The 23,050-nt window shown below is 38.1% G+C and overlaps 1 protein-coding gene and 1 long non-coding RNA gene across 6 annotated transcripts in view; one reads left to right on the top strand and one right to left on the bottom strand.

The window, feature by feature from the left end:
• The window catches only part of LOC122880460, a 110,188-nt gene that overhangs the window by 51,686 nt on the left and 35,452 nt on the right, over positions 1-23,050 (top strand). The gene's annotated exons all lie outside the window — the stretch shown is intronic.
• Positions 1-23,050, bottom strand: part of enox2 (ecto-NOX disulfide-thiol exchanger 2) — a 168,463-nt gene that overhangs the window by 124,269 nt on the left and 21,144 nt on the right. For 2 of the 4 annotated variants that reach the window (XM_044205606.1, XM_044205607.1), the window contains one exon: positions 6,204-6,293. The exons of the other annotated variants lie outside the window; for them this stretch is intronic. In XM_044205606.1, the coding sequence (XP_044061541.1) occupies positions 6,204-6,237 (34 nt within the window). In that variant the 5' untranslated portion in view covers positions 6,238-6,293. The remainder of the gene's footprint in view (positions 1-6,203; positions 6,294-23,050) is intronic. 4 annotated transcript variants of the gene reach the window in all.

Here is a 23,050-nt window from a genome sequence, read left to right as displayed (position 1 = left end):
GGAGGGAATTTACCCTGTCGAAATCCACGCACTTCACAGTTCACAAGTACGTAGCGTACTATATGGAGTTGCACTAACGGAAGTATCTGAATTGAGACACATGTTTACAGTCAGCCATTGTTGAAGGGTGATTAGGATATACATATAATGATCGAACTCGAAGATTCATCTCAAATATGAAAAGTAGACTTAAAAGGTTATACCAACTGACAGCTTCCCTCTGCAGGTACAAGTGATCAAGAATCTAAACTGCCAGGCAGCATCTTTGTCTCTTCTGACTGATTTCTTATTATATGCAAAATTATTGTTAGTTATAGTTCTTGTAAATGTTTTATATAGATCCCACACTAAGACTAATCAAGGCAACATTCAACAATTTTTAGGCAACTAACCCAGTTGCCCAAAATGTATTATTCATGCTATGTTACAATGACTTGGAAAGACTTCAGAAACATGACACAGTAATATGGGGACCTGTCTTCCTCCAACATTTGGACTGCAGCCTAGCCGTTGAAAAATACTGGATGGACAAGCCTATATTCACTGCTTCACATGCTCTGTGAAGTAGGTTGGTCAAATTCAAGAGACAGTTGCACTTCAACAGACACAAACACAGTATTATCAACCAGGAGTTACTTATTTATCATCTGCATTTAGGGATATAAAAAAAAAACAAAAAAAAACATAGCAACCAACTGATAGCTGGCTTTTTCGCTGTCCACGTTTTCACCAGAAAGGACTTGTCATAAATAAACAGATTTTTTTTCTCGGCAGAATTCAATTACCTCTGTCAGCCAGTAGTAATGAGTAACAGCCAGTGCATGCTCTCATTCAATTTCGGTGTCCCTAGGGAATGATGTTTGTCTGATGTCTTGATTTTTTTCTTAACAATGATGTTCTTTCTGTGGCCTGCTTAGTGTAGCAAAACATTCAAATCAAACACTAATTTGACTCTGTGCCTCAGCAGATGAAAGCAGCCTTTGTTTGCTTTTATGGTTTCGTATGAGAACGTGTCTATTTGGTGACATTACAGCCCTCTTTAGTGAAATAAACTGCCTGACTTGAATGTGAGGTGAAATAAGTAATTCTGGCTGAAAGATTTCTTAAAAAAAAAAAAAAAAGTTAAATGTGAGGCCATATCGTCCAACTCATCTCAGTTTCATATATTAAAGCAGAAATGTATGTAGTGGTCGACCCAGTTAGATCTAATCTCCTGCTCAATACATTTGTTTAGTTAACAGGGAAATCTCTCATATAATGAATTATTCAAATTCAATTACTGCATATTAAATGGAAGCTGGGCCTCATCGACAACTATCATAGTAAAATATTAACAAGGGCTTTGAGAGGCATAGCCTTTTTCTTAACTAGCATTTGTTTCAGTCAATATTTCCCTTTTCACAAAACATTTATGACTATTTGTCCTGTGAGATGTTGGCACTGTTTGTCTGCCTCTATCGAGTAATTTGCCAAATCACACATTGGTAAGAGTGCGCCATGCTGTATCAATATGCCCTTTCCAATCAAACAACAGGGTTCAGGTAGCTGCTCCACGAGGCCTTCAGAGAGAAAGAGAGGATGATATTTAAAAAGGTTCTGCTCAGCGGAAAGCCCATCAGTTTAAAGTGACTGCAGTGGTATTTGGTGTCTTCCATTTTGAGATCAATGAATGGTGTGTTTGTAGCTCAGGCACGAGAGAAAAATGTCATTAACTCCACTGCCCTCTATGGAGGAAGACAGCCAGGACATAAATGTGTCCTGAGGATGGCAGACATCTCTGTCTTTTGGGTTCTTGCTAGTTATCTTTGACCTCTATCTTGCTTAATCCTTCCCATTCTAATTACCTATCCCTTCTTCTCCTCCTCCCTCCTTGCCCCACACTCCTGTCCCCTGACTGATGGTTAGCAGATGATCATCTGGACAGGAAAGGTTGAGGTGACTCCCCATCTTAAGTCACACCTCATTAAGTGAGCTTCACAGTGTCCCAGTTCACGTACTGGTGTATTCCTCCTTGGATAAATTTAATGAGTTGTGGAGGAGTGACAAGTCACCATAAAAAGTAACTGGATCCAACGTGTTTTGAGATGCAGAATCATGTTTGCCATAGTTTTCATGATGATGTGGGAGGTAGGAGTTATTGTAGGTGCCTTGGTGACGGCAGCATCTGGTCTGGAAACCAGATTAGGCTAAATCCAAAAGGAGGCCAGGCCTGTAACTAGAGACTTTTCCCCTCAGAATGAATATCGATGGAAATGGGTCTCAAACAGAGAGCAAAACAACTGTTAACCCCTCTGCACTGCTGAAATGTTGTTAACAACACTCGCTGTCCCGCCATCATTCACAGCCAGAGAATCACTTGACTCAAACACCACTCATGCACTGCCACCAATATAGGCACAAGAAGAGGTGATGACAAATCCTGTTTGTTTGTTCTACAACATTACCACACTGCATTACATTTCTGCAAGTCCTCTGATACAAGCAAAGGTAGTTTATGAGAGCAAGTGGGCACTGTGGTGCATTTTGGGAGCTGTGTTGTGCAGCAAGCTGTTTGAGATTTCTGGCACCAAATGTGCCTTCAGCCTTACACAGGCACCAAACTTCACTGCCCCCATGTCAACATTAACACAAAGGTAATGTCTTGTAGCCAGACTTCTAGCTCCCACCAAGAGGTCAACAAAAAAAATCACGCAATATAATATGTGGGACAAAGAGATTTAATTTAATTATGCATTTTGTTTAAACCTCATATTTAGATTCATGTTTTTATGGATAAAAGCTTTAATTCTCTCCTGTCAAGTAGTATTTCAATCATATTTTATTGAAAGACTCTTTGTTCATACGGCTTCTTTACATCTCTTAACATGACAGAGACCATTATCTAGTTTTGATGGACTGTCATCAGTTATTTGATACATACAGCAAATGTTTCATTCTTGACATTAGAAGAATCTTTCCTAAACAAACATCACTAGCATCCAACCCTTTCGATGTTGTTATAATTGTTGCTTGTATTATGTAATATACCTTCAGGATGCTTTGTAATGTTCACAAGCTAACTGCACTAACGTCTTCACTCACTAAAACAATAGAAAAACAAGCGCAAGTGTGCTATACTGGTGGCCAATTGATTGGAGACCAATTGATTGGTGCACTACTGAAGAAAACTACAAGACAACTTACAGGAGAAGAGTTTTAAATTCAAAAACGTCACAAACTCCCAACCCAGAAACTGGTCCTTCTTCTCTTTGAAATGGTATTAAAATACAATGGAAATAGCTTATAGTTTGCATTTAGTTTACATTTAGTTTCTTTCATTTCCCCCCAAAAATAAAATGGAAGATTTTCATAATTGATTTAATTCATATTTTGTTGTTTACTAGAAATGGTACCATATAAACCCTTGAACTCAGTTCTCTGTATTTTAGCGAAATGTTGGCTGAATGCATTATTATATCCCTTCCCACTGCAGACGGTCGTGCAGTGTGGGTTGGTGTGCACAGAATTTGATTAGTTCATCCAATCCTGTGTGCACTGTGGAGACTAAAGCAAATGATCTATCAACAAATGTGCCTTTTCTTTTTGTTCATACAAACCTGACAAAATTAGGTTCCACAGCGAATAGACTTTGGCCTTAAGTCAGTGTTTAATTAATGAAGAAAGAGACTTCTTCTTCGTCTCACACCTTTAAACTGCCCAACACTGCTGAACGGGAGGAGAGGAGACTGCTAGATAATTAAACCCACTAAAGGCAAATTTTCTAGATACTGTGGAAAACTCTGCAGCGTATAAGGGTGAAGAAAGAGAGAGGATACAACAGAGAGAGCAGACCAGATGAGCAGGAGGGAGGGAGAAAGGCCAAGTATCAGACAGAGCATTCATTATCACCTGACTGACCTGCATATTGCGCTGTGTGAGAATAATGGGAAAGGACACTCATCGGCCAAAGCCCAGCAAGAAACTGCTTTTCATTCCCCCTCTTTTCCTCTCTCTTAAGCAATCTGTCAGTTTCTTACTTGGTTCAATTTCTATTCTGGGACAATGTACTGTAGGATCCCATTGTTTTTGAAAATACAATAACAGCTTGCAGAGACATAGTAATGCTATGCTTAATGTAATGCATATTGAATAACCTATGTATTGCAGTTTCTCTGAACATCATTATGTAACAGCCAATTGTCCCTTTTAATGAGTACTATTATCCCCTTTTCAGAATTGTGTTAAGTTACATGCAGTGGCAGTAAAAAGGCCAATCTGGAGATATGATAACAACAAGACTAAGAATCTATAGCCATGCTAGTGGATCTCTGAGGCTGTCTGGGCTAAATGCTAATGTGGGCATGCTAACATGCTCACAATGACAATGCTAACATGCTGATGTTAAGCAGGTATAATGTGTAAGTTTTCTTTTATAGATGTATGCAAAGTTTTCAATAGTGTTTTTGTATAGTATAGTCTCAGTTTTCTTTAAGATGCATAGAACATTGTAATGGTATTGTAACCGAGCGTCCTGGGTTCGCCTAACTGTATAAACTTAATAAGGAAACAATAAACGGGACGAAAAATCCAAACTTCTGAATTTAAACATTGTTATTTATTTAGAATATTTTGTAATTTATTTAGAACATTTTGGTGTAACATGTCACACAAAATAAAACCCCTCTCTACCTTCCTCTTCCCTCCCAACCAAAGAAGAGTTGAATCTCACTCAATTGTCCCTCTCGGTTCCCTTACAGTCAAGATGGTGGCGAAAATAACAAAAACGGGGATTTATTCATCTTGTATCGTGGATACAAACATATCGGGTATGGAATTAATCTGCAGATGCTCCAGTTCACGATGAGACCAAACTCTTTTATGCTCAGTTTTTGAGCCACAACAAAGGCCAAAATATGGCTTGCAACAGACTAGGTAAGCCTTGTTTTTAGCCTAGCCAAATGCCAGAAATGCCTATTGCTATGTAGTAACACATATCATAAAATGGAGAATACTGCTGAAAAGACGAAAGTCTAAGCTTTACGAGGCTCAGTTATTAAAATAGGTTTTTCAAAATTTGTGATTCACTGCAACCACGAGAGGTACTTGAGCAAACAGTCATAAATGTGCACTGAAAATACTAGGCCGATGGGTCGAGGTGAATGAGTGCACGACCATGTGACCGTATTAGTTTCTTGGTCCATAATTTGCATCTGTTAATAACACCTGAGCAATTAAAGAACCAATTCGCTATTGTTGAGGTTGAAACAAAAGTCTGCAACAGTACATACTGGTTTAAGTAATCTACACCTCCCACTCTGGTTTCCACTCTCTGTCTGGACTATATACTCAGAAAAATGGCTTCTGTAAGTGGATTGGGGCTAGATTGAGCCACAGAACTATTGCAAATGATCATGATGTCAGTAATGCTGCATGGCATACAATTTTCCTTTGGGATGAAAAAAGTTTCATCTTATCTTATGCAAACTTAAGTCTAAGTAGGCTAAATATCTCATGATGTTCAAAAGGAGTTTTGAGTTTTTTGAGTAAAGTATTTTTGGGATGAAACTATCTCTAGCTGTATACCAGAGATAGTTTCTTTTGGACAGCCAGCATGTTACCCCGTGCCTTCAGTATTTAATGGCATAACAAGACTAAGGCATCAGGGCAGTAAACTGGTTCCATCGGCGGCCAATAACTACCCACCACATGTGTTTTTTTACACAGGTGCTAACAACATATGCTGTGCCAGAATCCGAGTTATTGTACCGTCTTCTCAGGTGTGGCTTCCCTGATGTGGGTGTGTTGTGAATATTCTTCTGACTGTGTGCAACTTGAATGAGATTAACACTTTGAATCGGAAGCCTTGACGCTAATAACTGAGAGGACACAGCAGATTTTGATGTCTGCACAAAAAGAAACCAAAGTGAACATGGTAAAAATAAACACGATTAAAAGAGAATAATTCAAAGAGTGAGGCAGGTTCAGAGGTTAAGGCACGTAAGAAGACAAAGATCTTTTGAGATAGATACAAAATAAGACCTTTAGAAGGTGCACTGACTATGTTGTTTGTGTGTGAAGCAAAGATTTGACCAGCAAATTGTCTTTGTGATGTGAAACCTCAGCATTTATTAATATGACCGCCTCTGGTGCTCTGAAACAAAACTCAGTAGAAACACTTGGGCATAGAGTACACACTGGCACTAACACTCACTCAGGCCTCTTACCTGCGACTCGGCTTGATCTGTAGTCTTTGTACATCCTAGAGATGCTGCGTCATCGTGTGTGATCTCAGCTTCTCTGGTCTTGTAGCAAATCTGTTTTGGAAAAAGGATTAGAATAACAAAAGGTCTGATCAGTCACTATTTGTTCTGTTCATAAAAATGCTAGAGAAGAGTCTCTTACACAACTCTGCCACCTGACTTTTTCATTTGGTATTCTTTCAAGGACGCTGAGTGAGAGCGGTTAAGAAGGACCAATAAAAGAGCTTTGTCTTGAATAGAGAGAACAGACAAACAGAGGAGAATGTAATTCATCTGCTTCTCCAAGAGGCACGACCTCCCTGCTTTGTGGAGCAGAAGCTCATCGGAGCCAGAGAGGGCTCTGAGGCCGGGAGGGTCCCATTGACTGCACTATTAACACTCAAACTGGGTGGATCAGCATGGATGAAATACAAATTGTTGCCAGAAGGATTCACATAGAATTTTGTAATGCATTTCATTCCACCGAGAGGGGCCCTGAGGGTGCCGTGATGACCAGAGTAATTGGCTTTCTCTAGCTATGATAATCTGCATCAGTCATGCCATGCCAACACACTCTCAGGCCACTGAGAAGGTCACAGTGATCCCCAAACCTCGCTCCTCTCTGCTGACAGCAGCCCCTGAATTCCTATTGAAAGAACGCACAAGCAAGACATTAATTCTGCATTCTTGGGATTTTACCTTTAGTTCTGGGACTTGACTAAGTGTGCTTTTTAGTTGACTTTTTTAGTATCAATACTTTTGCTTTTGACTTAGAATTTAATTTACTTTTACAGCCAACACATCAGTTCTACATAATATAATAGGGCTGAAACAATTAGGTGACAAATCGACAATTGACAAAAATTTGGAAAATGAAATCAACAACACTTGTGATCATTGTTAAGTGAGGAAAAATGCCAAACACATTCTCTGAGTTCAGGGGGGGACTAAACAAATCGACCATCATATCTCATGTCACAGCATTAAAAGGATTTTAGTGCATCAGTTCTGTTATTCTCTTCCTTAAGATCTTTATCACTGCCTGACATCATGTAGGTACATTTATGCAGGCACATACTGTGTATGACAAGCACAATAAGATCTTGGCACACAGAGTAACATGTACATCTTTGCAAGCTACTATGAATGTATCTGCAAACTGCTCTTTTAAAACCTACACAATAGATTAGCATCTCACAGCGTCTGAACAGCCACACCTTGATTTTCAACACTGCTGTTATATACTGTATCATCCATGAAATCATTTTTGAATTGGTGACCAAGATATTCAGACTTAACTGGCAATCATTTCTTTTAGAACATTTCTGAACATTTTGATCTGGGAGTGAACATTTTAAAGATGCATTCAACAGAAACATTCTGCCACTATGCTGATGAAAACACAAATTTGGGTGGTATTGTGTTTCCTCCAAAAAGTACTTATGCAAAGTAGTAATAAAGGATATAAACACAATTCATAAGAGACTGGGCTGAACATTTGTACATGTTCTTGTTACTGCTATACTGCTGATTGTTCCTTCCATATTGTTGGCAGGTTAGTTAAATAAATCAGTTAAGCTTAGTTGTAATTAAACGCCCAAAACAACAAATAATTTTTACCAGTACTACCTGTGTCGTGACACTATTTATCAATGTATTTTTTTAAATCAGCAAATTTTAAAAATCACAGTCACAGTGATTAACTCAAAAATGTCCACCTCTATCAGCATCAGATTAGCATAATTATGCACATTATAACATATTTGAAGTCTGTCAAAACTCAGGTTAAAAGTAACGCCACTTTGTTGGCCCCCTGAGCATGAGCAACTCTGGGTTCTGGTGCTACACAGCAACAAAACTGTTTATTACAGGTACTGTGTTGTTGTGGTAAATACAGACAAAAGAACAGAACACAAGTAGTGTTGCCAAAGTCCAAAGTTATTCCGAACTTTCTACTGGCTATAATGCTATATATAGGCTATAATATAATTATTTTTTTAACTGTATTTGTCTGTAGTGTAATCAAATTCATCACTAAGGTGTCCTTATCAACACTGCTGACCTCCACTAACCTAATATGATTCAGTAGAGACAATCTCCTAATATTATATTAACCCCAGGAACACAGGACATAGTTAGGGGATGTTTATGAGTGTATGCACAATTGTTTCCTTTTTCCCCCCACATGGTTTCAATATAGAAAACAATGCAGAGTGGAATAAAAAATGCTTGGGGAATGAGGAAAAACAGGCATGATTTATACATTGGCTTGTGTTCAGATACAGGCTCTTGAATCATGAATATTTTCAAAAAGGCTTTTAAACACATCTGAACCCCTTTTCAACACGTAAATATCTGCAGCCCTTGTCTTCCAAATAATGGCTTGTTAAGACAAATTTATAAAAATCAAAAACAACTAAGAGAGCACTGACCCATGATTTACAATATAAATGTTACTAATTAAACAAATAGAGTGCTGGTTCTTAACCAACAAAAGTACAAAATTATACATCAGCTTAAATCTGGCTTACTTTATCTGTAAATACAACTTAAAGGAGAGAGGTAAGAAAAGATCCAGAAGAATACAGTACTGTGGTAGCTACACTAAAAGATCAGATGATGTATGGCAGCCAGGACAATGCAAAAACAAGCAGACCTACTGTATTGTTACTGTATTGTCTGTAATTATTGTACAGGAGTGTACTTGTAAACAGAAGGCCAGAATGAATGATAAAAGTATGTTCTGCCCTTGCACATTTGGAGCTATAGGTGGTGTTGCACTGGGAGCCAGAGAAACTGCTGAAAATGTGAGCAGACCATTCACCACAGTAATGGCAACCACAAAGCAAAATCAAGGCCAACGAGAAAACGCAAAGACTCCCACTGTGAGGACAGAAAAATAGGCTATTTATTCACCATCAGAATGACATTGGCCTAAACATCAGAAGAATAATGACAGTTATTTTAATTTGGAAGAATAAAATAATGGGGAGGATGAAAAGAAAATCTGTTTTTTTTAAGTCCTTTGTGGGCACAGCAACAAATGGCATTCATCACTCTTAAGGCACCCACGTTGCCCATCATATTATTTATTACCAACATTTTTCATTTCCACACTAAAATACTTTTCTGTCATTAGGAAAAAGCTCTCGAGTTGCTAACTTGAGGAAAAGTGTACACTAATGATTATGAATGAAAGCAGAGAAGCTGGGAAGAGATAAGTTTCACACTGGCCTTAGGACTCTGAAATTGTGATTCAGATCCAGCATGCTTACCAATATGCAAGCTTCAGAGAAAGCACAAAAGCTGGGGAGACAGAGTTTTATGCAGACACACTTGCTGAGACCATGGATGTTATTAGAATGAAAAAATTTATATTCTTTGAGGCAGAAATGCAACTTGAACTGCTTGTCAAAATGAAGAAGAAGGTACAAGCTATCAGCCAGATAGCTAGTTTAGCACAAGTTGCTTAAAATGATATAAGGATTGATTGTTTGGTCTAATTTCTTAATGGTCAAAAAAACATCCCAGCGGCATTGTATGCACAATTATTATTGTTGATTGTTCATGTTTAACTGGTAAATCAATAGAGCGAATGGGCAACAATGTCAGTTTTACTGCCTTTAGATGTTTCTTGTGCATCCCCTCCTACAGATATTCATCATTCAGACAAAGTTCCGTGTGTTTAGCCTTGTGTAATATGTATTTATTTTCATATGTATTTTTGCACACAGTCATCTTGACAAATGCAAGAGGCCAGACACCTATGTCTAGTAGGGATTAGAGGATCCCCTCAGTGAAGAGAGGATTATCAGAGTCAACCGGCCCCTATAGTGATAGAGAAGGGAGATACCCCATAATAGTCCCGATAGGTCCATTCATCTTTTGTCTCCACAGCAGGGAAACAGCAGCCTGGGAAGGCACAAACGCCCTCTGCAACAATTCACAGTGTTGGATTAATCATACAAACTTCACAAGAACTGATCGGTACTTCACAAGCAGCTCTCGTGTACCTTTTCTTTCCTGTAGCTGTCCCTCAGCCTGCGTACTTATCTCTATGATGAAGTACCTCATCTCCCAAACAGGGGCAACAAAAAGAGGCCTTGGAGGTTTTTACATTTGTCTGGAAATCATAAAAATATGTCCACAACATCAAGTAGGGCAAAAAGCACAACCTGACTACAACAACTCCGTCATTTATACAAATACATACAGGAATGCATTCAAAATGTGCATCTACTCGCACGTGTTATATTTTAAATTTTAAGAGTATATGTAAATTGTGATTCTTTTTCAGAAGATAATGCATAGGGTTAGGGTTGGAAAAACATAATTAAAATGTTACACAGCTTTTCATGCATTTTAACTGTGGAAACCAGCACTTCCTACATAATAATTATGTAATAATGTAATATAATAATAATAATAATAATAATAATTTTACCATCAAATAGGTTATCTTCTGAATTGTTGATGTCAGGTGATATCAGGTGATGAGGTACCCATTTAACTGAATGTGTACCACTAAAAATATAAAATCAGTCTTGTTCATTCCCGGCATCTACCATCAATGATATTTTTATATACAAGTTAAAAATAAATAGAACGAACACAGATGAGAATAAAGAAAAATCAGTTAAAACAGTTACACACTGAAACAAGGAGATTTGTGATCATGGTTTTAAATTGTCTATAGCTTGGTAGAGTATTGCTTTTTAGCATGTGTTGAAAATCATTCCAAGTATTGGGACACTATTTAAAAGGCTGACTTTCCAAATTCAGTCCGTGTTCAAGGGACCTTAAGCATAAGCCAGTCATTTGGCGAGTTAGGTAGGGTCCAAAGTTCCAACAACAATTTTGTTGTGTATGGGGAAAAAAGTAACAAAAAACAGTTAATAATAAAACAAATGGTTGTATCTACTCACAGCTATGTATCCTATGGCGTGATTCTGTGGTGTGGCAGATTTAATGAAATGTTTATGCCTTGGAATAGGGCAGCTTCAGAATGCAGGTATATGAAACCCCCTGTTGCTACATATGCATTAATTATTTCCGTTACTAAAACCAAGCCCTATCTTCTGAAAGAAACTGCACAAGGATCTCCAGTCTTTACTCTCCAAAAAAGTACCCACTCATGGTTTGCTATATGATTTTCAAGGGTGTAAACAGAAATGTAAAACTATCAGACTATGTTTGTTCCTTTAATTAATTTTTGCACTGAGAGGTAATAAACTTCCAACAAAGGACACAAAAGATATTTGTATCAAACACCAGCCTAGGTACATATATTATACCTATAATGACACAAGCTTTGCATAATATTAATGTAAATGTTTTGGCTCTACATCACAAACTTAGAAGTGGAAATATTAAAACCCAGTGGGCGATTTGAGGGGGGATGCCATGCCCCTTGTTAGCAAAATGACCAAAATGAACCCCCCATGTTAACCTGCCATACCTCCTTCCATCCCCTAGTAGCAGAGAGAGCGCAGGGGCAGAGGGGTTTAGTTGAATATGTTACTCTATTCTGCCTGATTCATTGATCCTTTATCTGACTGAGGTTTGTGCAATTTAGAATCTATGGCCCCGACCTTGGCGCTGAAATATCAGTAGCCTAACTGTGCTATGTATTGAGAAATCCATGGCGCTGTCCACGGTGCTGAAGTAGCAGACGGATTTGTAATTGCGCATTTTTCTCTCAGACTACTCAATTCTACACTATATTGTAGCCTACATACTCTATAGAGTAGTGTCACCTTCAAGTAGCAACGTGTAGTCGTGGGGTGCTCCCATTGAGCCATCCCCCGTTAAAAATATACAAATCACCGACTGCTTAAACCTTTATAATTCTATTACCAACTGAGCAAGTAAAGTTTATAAAATAATTACCTGTGGTTTATAGCACTTTTATAGAAGTATAAAAAACACATTATATTTAAAAACTCGACCTGAGATGGTGAGGGCAGGAAGTTCAAAACTACCCACAGATCCTTGGCATCGCTAAAATGAATTACAGTACAGTTTTCGTGTTTCTGATAACTGCTATTGCTACAGGCAAGAATAAAAAAAGATGAGTACAATATATGTAAAGACATGCTCAATATGTTTCTACAGTCAATAGTCAACAATAGATTCTCAATTATATTAGTATTATGGTTTGGTTAGATGCATATATGAGTAATGACAAGGAAAACCTGTGTAGTTGTCAGATGTCACATGTGGGTTGTGGGAATGAAAACGCTTCACTGGAAAGAAGCATTGTCATGTTAGTAGTGATTCGCCTTTTTCTGTCATCCTTCTTACAATCGCAATACAAAACTGTGCATACTCTACAATCAATATAATTCATATTGTTAACCATATACAATAATAATTGTATGGTATATACTAAAAATACAGCCACAACTGTTCCCACGCCATTATAAACATGCAATCATGTGTATTTGTTTGTTAATTAGCCCCTGATGACATGCTGAAGAGATGACAGTCTATCAAGCTTTCCTACACACAGGGAAACAACATGTCGGTGATGCTGCAATATGTGAAAACAGTTATAAATACATTTAAAAAACAAATACAAAGAAACACTAAAGCAGTCATCTGTGCCCAGTGGGTGCAGTTCTTGAAGATATGGTCGTAGATATTTTTTGTCATAAATCATTTCGTTCAGATAGTGAAGTGATCCAGAAACAGTTTATATAGACTATTTTAAAAATGACTGACATTCACTCCATTCAGCAGTGAGTGAAAAAGAATGTGTGCTATAAATCATTCGTGTAGCATTTCTACCAACTGACGAGCTGCTTGTGTAGTCCTGTTGACACTGTATAACTGATATAACTTTGCACATATATTGCACAAAAAACGTTGAAGATTTACAATGCTTTGGCAGTGCAAGTCAGCCAGAGGGCAAAGAGAGGGCAACTAGAGGACAGAGAGAACAGACGTATCCACTGTTCTCCACCAAACAACGATCAAAGAGAAATAAACTGGCTACAAGTGGGGTGCATCTTCCATCGTTTAGACATGGCTCAGGCGGAAAACTCTGATGTTGAGCAGGAAAACAATTTTCCACAATGTTAACAGACATAGCCAGAGGACCAACACAGTACTATTTTCTATCACCCCAAGACAGGAAACAAGCCCTTAAGTGTGAGGAAAGCAACAAAATGTGTGCATCCTCAAATAACAAAAGAAATTGTATCTTAGGTTTATGGACAGGCCTACAGCTTTGGTGTAGTGGTTGTTTTAAGAGTTACACAATGCAAAGTGAACATACTTGTGTATACTGTTAATGTTACTGAAGCCATTCTGAAGCCCTTGGTGAATAAGAGGCCATCCCAGAGTACTTGTTATCCTCAAGTATTTTTCATTTAATCATGCAACAAAAAGCAGATACCAATAGGGCTACCTGCAACTAACAATTATTTCTCAATTAATCATGGCGTCTATAAAACACAGTGAAAAATGCCAATTACAATTTACCAGAGTCCAAGGTGATGTCATCAAATGTCCAAAACAGTCCAAAACATAATAAATGTACTATAATATAAGACAAGGAAAAGCCACCAACTTCACATATGAGAAGCTGGAACCATCAAATGCATTTTTGCTTAAAAAAAAAAAAATCACAAACGATTATCATAATAGTTGATAATTATTTTTCTGTCGACTGACTAACCGATAAATCAACAAATTGCTGAAGCAATATATTGCTATAAGCTATATATTGTGTACCAATATTGAATCATTAGTACCCTGATGTCTACATAGTACTCTTGTCTGAGAGACCCTCTGAAGTCTCTCAGACAAGAGTACAGTGAAGAAAACCATTCTACATGTAACAATATACAGGCAATAAAGAAACTAATGAACCTAGCCAAGCCGCAGTCCTGGTGTCTGAGCCACAAAACTCTGTTAACTGACAGCCGTGGTGCTGGTTATGGGAAACAACCTTACTGACTGAACTGTTTCACTAAAGGTAGTCTTGGGAGAGGCTTTCACTCTGTAATTTTCGAGTAGGCAGTGAGCCAGTGTGTGTTGTTTAACGGCCGTGGACACGTGCTGTCTTTACATTCATGGCCAATGAGGAGGTTGGGGAAATCATTTTCTCCCTCTCGCTCACAGACACACTGTGCTCCAGCCCAGGATATCATTTGGTGATGCCAAAAACCCCCACAGAATTTCACTCAAAAAGAGGAAAAAATAAACAGGATTTCATATCAGCTTGAGAAGCAGAGACAAGTGTTTATGTGGCTAAAGTATTAGTGTGTGGATTAGTTTCCCCACAAAGAAAAAAAAAACCTCAAGTGCGAGCCATTAGTTTATTATGTTAATTAGGCAAAGTATAACAAAGAGGGAACTTAATGAGAATATTAAGAGTAAATTACTGATTACTAGACATGGCAATAAAAAGGAACAATGCTGTGTTGTTTGTCAGGTCTCTAATTATATTCAGTTTCCAACCTGTAAAAGTCAAGGGTTTCATACCTTTAAAAAGCCTTAAAATTGTGGCCTTTAACAGAGGCAATATCCTTCAAAGTTTGATTACACTGCACATTAGTCCTTATTAAAATAAATGGCACATTCCTAGTTTGAATATGTGCAACTGGGTGAATATGTAACACGGTATTGCTCGAAAAGAACAGAGGTGTTGAGTCAACCAACCCTTGGTAAATAAAGGTTTAAAAAAGCAGTCTTACATATGAAGGGGTAGATGGGGCTCAGCTCTCCCTGTCACAAGTGCTTAAGTCAGGGAAGAAAGGTAGGAGGGCAGGCTGAAGCATGTGTATAAAGGAGAAAGGATGAAACATGGAGGCCAATACTGCTACTACAGGCTGACACCCCCCGTCTTTAACTCTGATGCTCTAACTGATGTCTCAGTTAGACCTGCAAAAAGGGGACTAAAATATTAAACTCATATCAAGTAGGAAAATACTCATGAAGGGAAGTTGGCAAAGAAATTCAAATGATAGCTCATCTGAAAAGAATCACATTCCAGACAGTCAGATTACCGACAACATTTTCCCAGTCATGATAGGAAATTGAGTTGTTAAAGGATTTTGGAACCTTGAAACCTTTGATAAACTCCAAACAAGCTGGTGCTCTTTGTAGTGAGAATGCCCATGACTAAAATGGTTTAAGGCAATCAAAACACTCATTGACCTGAGGAGGGTGTTGCCTTGTATTACAACAAATACTGTGTATGGGGGATGCTGTGAATCAATAACCACAGAAGAATTCATTCGGCACTACAAAACATACAGTATAAAAGGTACTACACTTTTCTACCATTTCAGCTCTGTCATACTTTGCCCTATTAACATTAAAGCAAGCTAAAATAGGTATAATCGTGTCCTAAATTACTTGTCATGCAATTAAAGCTCAGTATGCAGCTGTCTCACTTTTAACAGATTCTGTTTCTGCCTGTGCCAGCACACGGGCTGGGTGTGCACTGTTCCATATTTTCATACTCTGCATAACAACATAAAGAGAGAAATAAAGTGATGAAAGAACATTCAAAGTCCTTTGTTGACTGGTGCTCAAGTGTATGTATTTTATGTTGCAAGGATCCACAATTAAAAAGAATACAAATATGGCTGTCACTCATAGCAATAATGAAATAATACTATTCGTTCTCCCAGAAGAAGTTATGAGGAGGCATTCAGCTGGTCCATTGTGTTCTCTCCAGGCCCTGACCAGAGTGCACCGCCTTTGATTGAAAAGCAGATGAGTCTGTTCTGCTCGTTAATGCAGGCTCCTCTCTTAACAGCTAATTACCTTGTCTCAACACCGAAGCCGCCTCTGATAAGAGGTATGAGCTGCTTAGAAGTAAAGATGTGTCAGTATGCTGCACATACTGACACAATTAAACTTAGACATAGATAAGATTTTAGGATGCAGGATAAACTGGGAGACTTTTTAAAGAAGGCTGTGCGCTATTATATATTATTTACATTATCGATGAATCTGCTGATAATTTTTTTAGATTAATCAATTAATCATTAGTCTATAAAATGTCACAATATAGTGAAAAACACCCATCACAAGTTTGCAGGGCAAAAGGTGATGTTATATTAAATTTGTGTGACATTAAATTTACAATATCAAGCAGAGAAAAGCAGCAAATACATATTTTAGCAAATATATAAAACTTTCTTCTTGTTAACTGACAGTTACTCAATTATGATTACTTATTACTCGATTACTTTTTTGTTGATCGACAAATTTTTTAACTGTTTCAGCACTAGAATTCACACACTAATTTTGATTTTGAATATCTGAATTTACTGCAGTAAAGCTGTGGCAAGGTTCAATAACAATACCAATTTATTAAAAAAAAAAAATAGCCAACAACAGATATTACCCTTCATTTTACATTTTAAATCAGTACTTAACAACTAGGAATAACATTTGCAACACATACGGATAGCTTCCAAGTCTTAAGTAAAAAAAGGGGGTCAAGTTATTCCAGTCGACTCCAGAAATTTTGCATCTATTGAATCTTTTATGCTTAGCCCTCAATATTTCTGCTTACATAAAGATATTTCAAGATTCTACTTTTTTAACCTCTGTAAAGCACTCTCACAATTAGAATGTAGTTTGAAGCCTGAATTCTGATGAGATCAGTCACAATGAATATAAATGATAACAGAAACGACATACAGCAATGCCACTAAATTGTTGGATGAGCTATTTAAAGCTGCTGCTATGATGACAAAAGTTGAGTCTTCTTCACCATTTTCTCTGCTGTAGTCATTCCTCTCTCCACCAAATCTTGCCGTACCTTGAAGCAAAGTATAAATAATAAACTGTGGGACACATCAAATAGCAATTCACTCATATTACCCAACACCATCACCATGCCTGATTAAGCTACCTAAGGTAATTTACTTCATTGGTGGCAATATGTCTGCAATCCTAACCAGTCAGATCAGTGTGTTGACACTGAGGTTAGCTGGGAGCCTGGTAGACTGACAAGCAATACTTACAGACTGACACAATGGGCCAGGTTGTCTGCCCTCCTGTCCAGATGAGGCAAGATGGAGGGATTTATATACGTATATATACGTACGAGGATGGAATTTTTAATTACGTTATGTTGTAAAACTTGTTTCACCAAATACTTTCTCATTTAGTGATAGTGAAAAGAGCTGAGGTAACAGATGTGCCCACAGTAGAGATGTATTCTACTATGTAAAGGTTTCCGCACTGGGCACTACTTCATAGGAGTATGGTGTGTGGATTAAAGCTTTTGAAACTGGCAGTTTATCAATAAACTTGTGTCCAGGTCAGTAGGATACAGACAAACAAAGCTGCTTTTAAAAGAGTACTCCACCAGTTTAGCAATACACTCCTTTAAAGATGGGCAGTTTTAATAAAAAGGATCAAATCGACGTAGAAGAACCGGAGATATTGTCTTTTTTATTCCACATATTCTTCTTCTTATTCCCTGTCAAAGTCTGGCGCCTAAATTTCCCACAATGCAACTCGACCTCTGACAGTTCAGTCGGAGATTTAGGTGTGTTATGCTATTAGTGGCTAGGGTAGCCTCGAGCTGCTAGACTCAAGCAGAGTAGAGGAGCGGGCTAGAGAGGACTGGTAAGCTCACTTCTTTCTAACTCCACACCCCCAGATTTTTTTCAAACTTGTAGTCTTCAGCCCTCACTTGAGGCACTTTATCAATTTTCACGCAGCTGCCTCTGGTCTGATAGCACAGACTCTGAAAGAAGGCAGATTTTTAAACTTGTTTCTGAGTGGGAAGATAAAGACAGTTCAGACAATGCTTGCTATCCCCTAAACAGACCTGAAGGTACAGTAAATATATTACTTTCCAATGTAGCGGCAGATGACTCAAATATGCAAACCAACTGCTAAAAACAAAGTAACATCAGTATACAGCACTCTAATTGGTCAGAAATTCACTGAACTCATCATGGGTGCAATCAAACCTGTGACTAAAGCTGTCACAGCTCTGTGTGGTGTCAAAGATGCTACACTGGTTGTCTTTTACCATGGCACACTTCACAGAATTAAGCAACCTGTTGTCATTCCTAATGCTCTTGTTTGTGATCCCGGATCAAACCATTATTGACCGATATTGTGTAGTTTGAAAAAGCAATTAATTGCATCTATATGACTCGAGCTCATAATGAGAGTAGCTCCATTGTCCTGCTACATGTTTCCTCACTCAGAAGACTGCTCATCGCTGTCTGGAACAATTGACTGATAGATTTCCAAACTCTGCATCAGCCAAAGCTATTAAGTGGTCTGCTGGAGCGAAATGACTTTACTGTTCCCAGAGTGCAACATCAGGCTCAGCAATTCCTGCCTGCTATTGTCTAGGGCCACTGTGACAAAGTTAATTTCTTGCCAGACAAGCCCAAACACTTATGCCGACACACACAATAAATAACAAAAAAGAAAAAAAAACAAAAAATCCGAATGACTATTTTCTCTTTTTGCCTTTAGCAAAGATTTTGGTCACATGAGGTGACCCATGCCAAATGAGTTTCCTTCAAGGAATCTGAGTGAATTGTTTGCTCTTTTCATGCTTAGGCATTGGTGAAGTAATAGACCAATATTATGTTCGAAACCACTGTGTAATACAATAACTACCTATAATGGATTACACATTCACTATCTCAGAGTAAGGATTTAATACAAGGCTTGCATTATTCAGGAAAGTTTAACACAGTCCAGAAAATAGTCTGCGTAGATAAACATATTTTGCTCATGGTCAGATACATAAATTGATAACCATTACGTGCAGTCTATGAAAAAAGAACAAGCTCTGTAGTGAAAAACTGTGGGTTCTTTTGTTTGAAAATGTGGAAAAGGACTAAAAGGATGCAGACCCGACCCTACCCTGCATTATTCCTGGTCATATCTGAGTGTTAAGAGATAAATCCACTCTTTATATTCATGGCGACAGACTGGGTGGCCCAGGCATCTTGTGGCACTCTGTGATCCAAGTTTGCCTGCCATGGTTAGCCAAACAAAGAGCAGATTTCCAAGTCCAGAAAGTCCCAAGTCTGTGCCTTAACTGTTGACATAATTGCTGGTTTGCAATCATTCAGTACAACTTTAGTCAGCCCACAGAAAACACACTTGGGCATTTCTCCATTTTTTTTTTTTTTGTAGTGGTATATCCTAAAGATGTTACATGCAACCCAGTACAGTGTCAGACTACCTTTCTGGACATCATGAAATGAATGAAAGTATGTAAATACTTTTTTGAGGAAAGGACTCTAAAACAGCATAAATAAAATGTGACTCTCAAAGATAGATTCATTCTTGATCGATCCGTTAACTGGAGGCCCTCTGTAGATATAGTTCAGCGTTGAATTTTAGCCATTGATATTACCACCACAACACTAGACAGATGTATTGTACATGAACAGGCTGCATCGTGAATTAATTCAATTCCCCAAAGTAAAAGTATTTACATACTTTGATTCATGTCATGATATAGAGCAACGGTGGGAAGGTTCACCTTATCTCATTACTAAACGACTGTTCCGATCAATCGCCGTATTTTGATTGTTTCCTTCACTGTGATAGAGAGCAATGATCATGATGAGAAGGACTGCAGATGGCTTTGCTAGATTTGAGTCACTGAAAAGCAGAAGAGTGCTGAGTCTTCATGTTGTTTTCCCTCTCACAGTGATGTTGATAGTTTTTCAATGTAGTGAGTCCCCAGGACCCACAGGTGGTTATTTGAGTGGGTCCCAGCAAAACGTATTAGGTCCCCAATAAAATTTGTGTTTTTACAAATTGTAGTGTTAAACTTGCGTTTAGGGATGGGTATCATTAGGATTTTAGTGATACTACTACTCTTATCTATACTCTTAACGGTTCTTTTTCATTATTAATTGCTTTTTGAAAAATAGATTATTTAAAAAAAGAATACATTTAGAAAATAATTCGAATTTATTTTAAATATAACTAAATTTTGTTTCTAGAGCAGCAACATATATATAAACTCAACTATATAAACGCAATAAAATGTCACGGAAAACAAATCTAAAATGTCAATAAAATAAACCATATTCCTGACATCAAAATACTGAGTGAAGTTTAGAAAGAATGAAGACATCAGTCATTATTAGCCCTTCCTCCTGTCCTCTGTCCTCCTCCCTCTGCTACTGATGTTATTCACTGGCTGCCTGCAGGTAAGTTACCTGCTGGTAAAGAGAGGAGGGGCTGGTTCTGTCTCAGCCAGAAGTAAGTTTACAAGAATTTGACAAACTTTAAGATTCGTGACAAATTAAGCTAAACAGTTAGACTACATGCAGACAGCTTTTGTTTTAGCTTGTAACAATTTGCTATTGGCCGAGCTAGTCCGGTGATGAGAGACTGAGGACAGAGCAGATTAAAATATCGCTTTCTACATGTTTACATGTTTATGCTTGTTGAATAGGTTTTATTGCACTTACAGTAATGAGTGTAACTGTCGTCAACTCGAGTAATCTCACCCGCCTCTTTGCTGTTCTGACTGTGCTCCATGTGTGTTTGTATGTGTGTGTGCTCAGCCCTGACACAGAGCAGGTGAGAGGCTGCAGCCTGATAATAAATAACACCACGTTTTTCGACAGCAAGGATCCTTTAGTTTATTTATATGATTTCAACACGGATTTGTTGTTCACAATATAGCATTGTCAGGGGAAGAATGGGGTGTGTCCCCTAGACACGTCAATATTGAGTTTACTGCATCTTTTGGATTTTAATGCATCAGAGATGCAGGACATCAATCTCTACTGGCAGCAGAAACCCACAGGGAAAAACACAAGCAACTCAAACAGAAGAACTGGCGTGCTCAACTCCAATGTCTTCAAAGTATAATGGGTGCGGACCCAAAAATCACAAAATGGCAAATCAAATCGTCAGCACCCGCAAATAGTATATAATATTTTTTAATGATGCACAGCATCAGAGTAAAACACTGGCGTGAAAAAATGAATCAGGCAGTTAATATGTGGTGATTGTGTGTACAGCTTTTTTGACCTTGGTGCCTTACAGAATGTAAGCTCAGTCATTTCCTACAAATGCTTAATCACAAGATTACTATGTACTACAGGTCATGTCTACTGGTCTATGTATGTTCGCTCTATTAGTCCTTGGAAATGAGGTCCAGCTCAACAGTACCCACAATTAAATGTAGCTGAAACTTAAACATTTCCCACAAACTGGATTCTTTGAGGAACTTTATCACCTTTAACACCTGTAACTTATACTAGCAACACAGACTAACTCAGAGGCTAAAAGTAAAGTATTTAACTGGAGCAATCTGTCAAGGGTTATTAGTCACATATCTTGTTTTCTCCCATCCATTGTTGTGAGTGGGGTCTAGCTGCAGTGCTTCTTTGTCTGGGGGTCTTATCTGGCTGTGAAGCGCCAAGCTCTGTGCTGTGGTCTCTATTGGCATGATGATGGAGGCAGGGCCTGCCATCCCAGATAAACCTCCCTCTATTCTCCAGGCAGCCCAGCAGGATTCATGTTTGCTGCAGGTGTCAGAGACAATGTCCCCATAGCCATTAGACTTTAGCGCTGCTGGTGACATGTTGGCACCTCTGATGGGAAATGACTGAAGATGGGGGAAAGTGATGACAGGGGAGATGGAAACAGACAACATAAGAACAAGGCAGGATGAGGAGGAACACTTGGACAGGGAAGGCCACCAAAAACACAAAGTATTCCATACCAAAACACAGATAATAATACTTTCTATAGGATTATTAGCTCAATCAGCAGCTCTGTACGTGCCAAGCAACTCAGCATGTTTAAACCAGAGGTTGAACAAAAGACATTGCTAAGTTAGAAACAAATGCTAACTCCATAAAAAAAAAAACTGGAAAGAGGAAGTCAAGCTTGAAAAAAGTGCATGTAATGGTTACTGTACACCATAAAGAAAAAAATCCAGAAATGAAAAACTGTGGCAGGTTGTAGTAACCACACAGTAATGATGGCTGTTGTTGCTGCTGCTCCAAAACTGTCACCAGGGGGAAAACCTTGTTATGCTGAATATTCAGCAGCCATACTGTTTCCAGGTGGCAAGAGATTGGATACAAGGAGGCATAACTGAATGCGCTAACATTTTCTCACCATAAAAAAATAATTTACAACAGCACAAAAAACATTAAATAGAGGTAAAAAAAAACTGCTAAAATTCTACTTATTTGACATGAATGACAAGCAGAATTTGCCTTGTGTGAAAAGGGAATCAAAATAAATGTTGTCTTAAGAAAGAAGAGCAGACCTAATAATGGAATTATTTGTTAGTTGTTTTTTTAGTTGGGCTGCAACTAATGATTAATCATAATCGCTTAATGTCCCAATTTGTTTTTTTCAAATAATCGATTAATCATTTGGTGACCTCTTCAACTGTCATTTTATGTGACCAACAGTCCAAAGCCCAAAGATAGATAGATCATTTTAATATAATACTCAGACAAGGAAAAGCAGCAGATTTTTACATTTGAGAAACTGCCGTTTTTGCTTGAAAAATGACTTAAATGCTTAATCAATTAATATATACACAGTATAATAAAATAGCTGACACAAAATATCAAGGTGAAATACAAATGATGTTCAATTTGAGCCACATTTTAATACATTCAATATTAAGCCTTCCAATTAATGAAAGATCAGGTGTCTCTTATGTATAAGAGATTAAAAAAGTATATCTGAGGCCACCTTTTCATCAATATACAAGAACTAGCCCATATGTGGGTACTGAGGCCAGTGTTAATGTGGGGACAGACATCCGTCACGCCACCTTGCCAGGCAGGGAGCAGGACACTGAACTGGCAGATTAGACCACCTGGCCCTGC

This window comes from Siniperca chuatsi, linkage group LG8 (assembly GCF_020085105.1).
Source record: "Siniperca chuatsi isolate FFG_IHB_CAS linkage group LG8, ASM2008510v1, whole genome shotgun sequence".
In the NCBI taxonomy this organism is placed as follows: Eukaryota; Metazoa; Chordata; class Actinopteri; order Centrarchiformes; family Sinipercidae; genus Siniperca; species Siniperca chuatsi.
The sequence above is the reverse complement of the archived record's forward strand: the minus strand, read 5'-3'. Positions and strand labels throughout refer to the sequence as shown.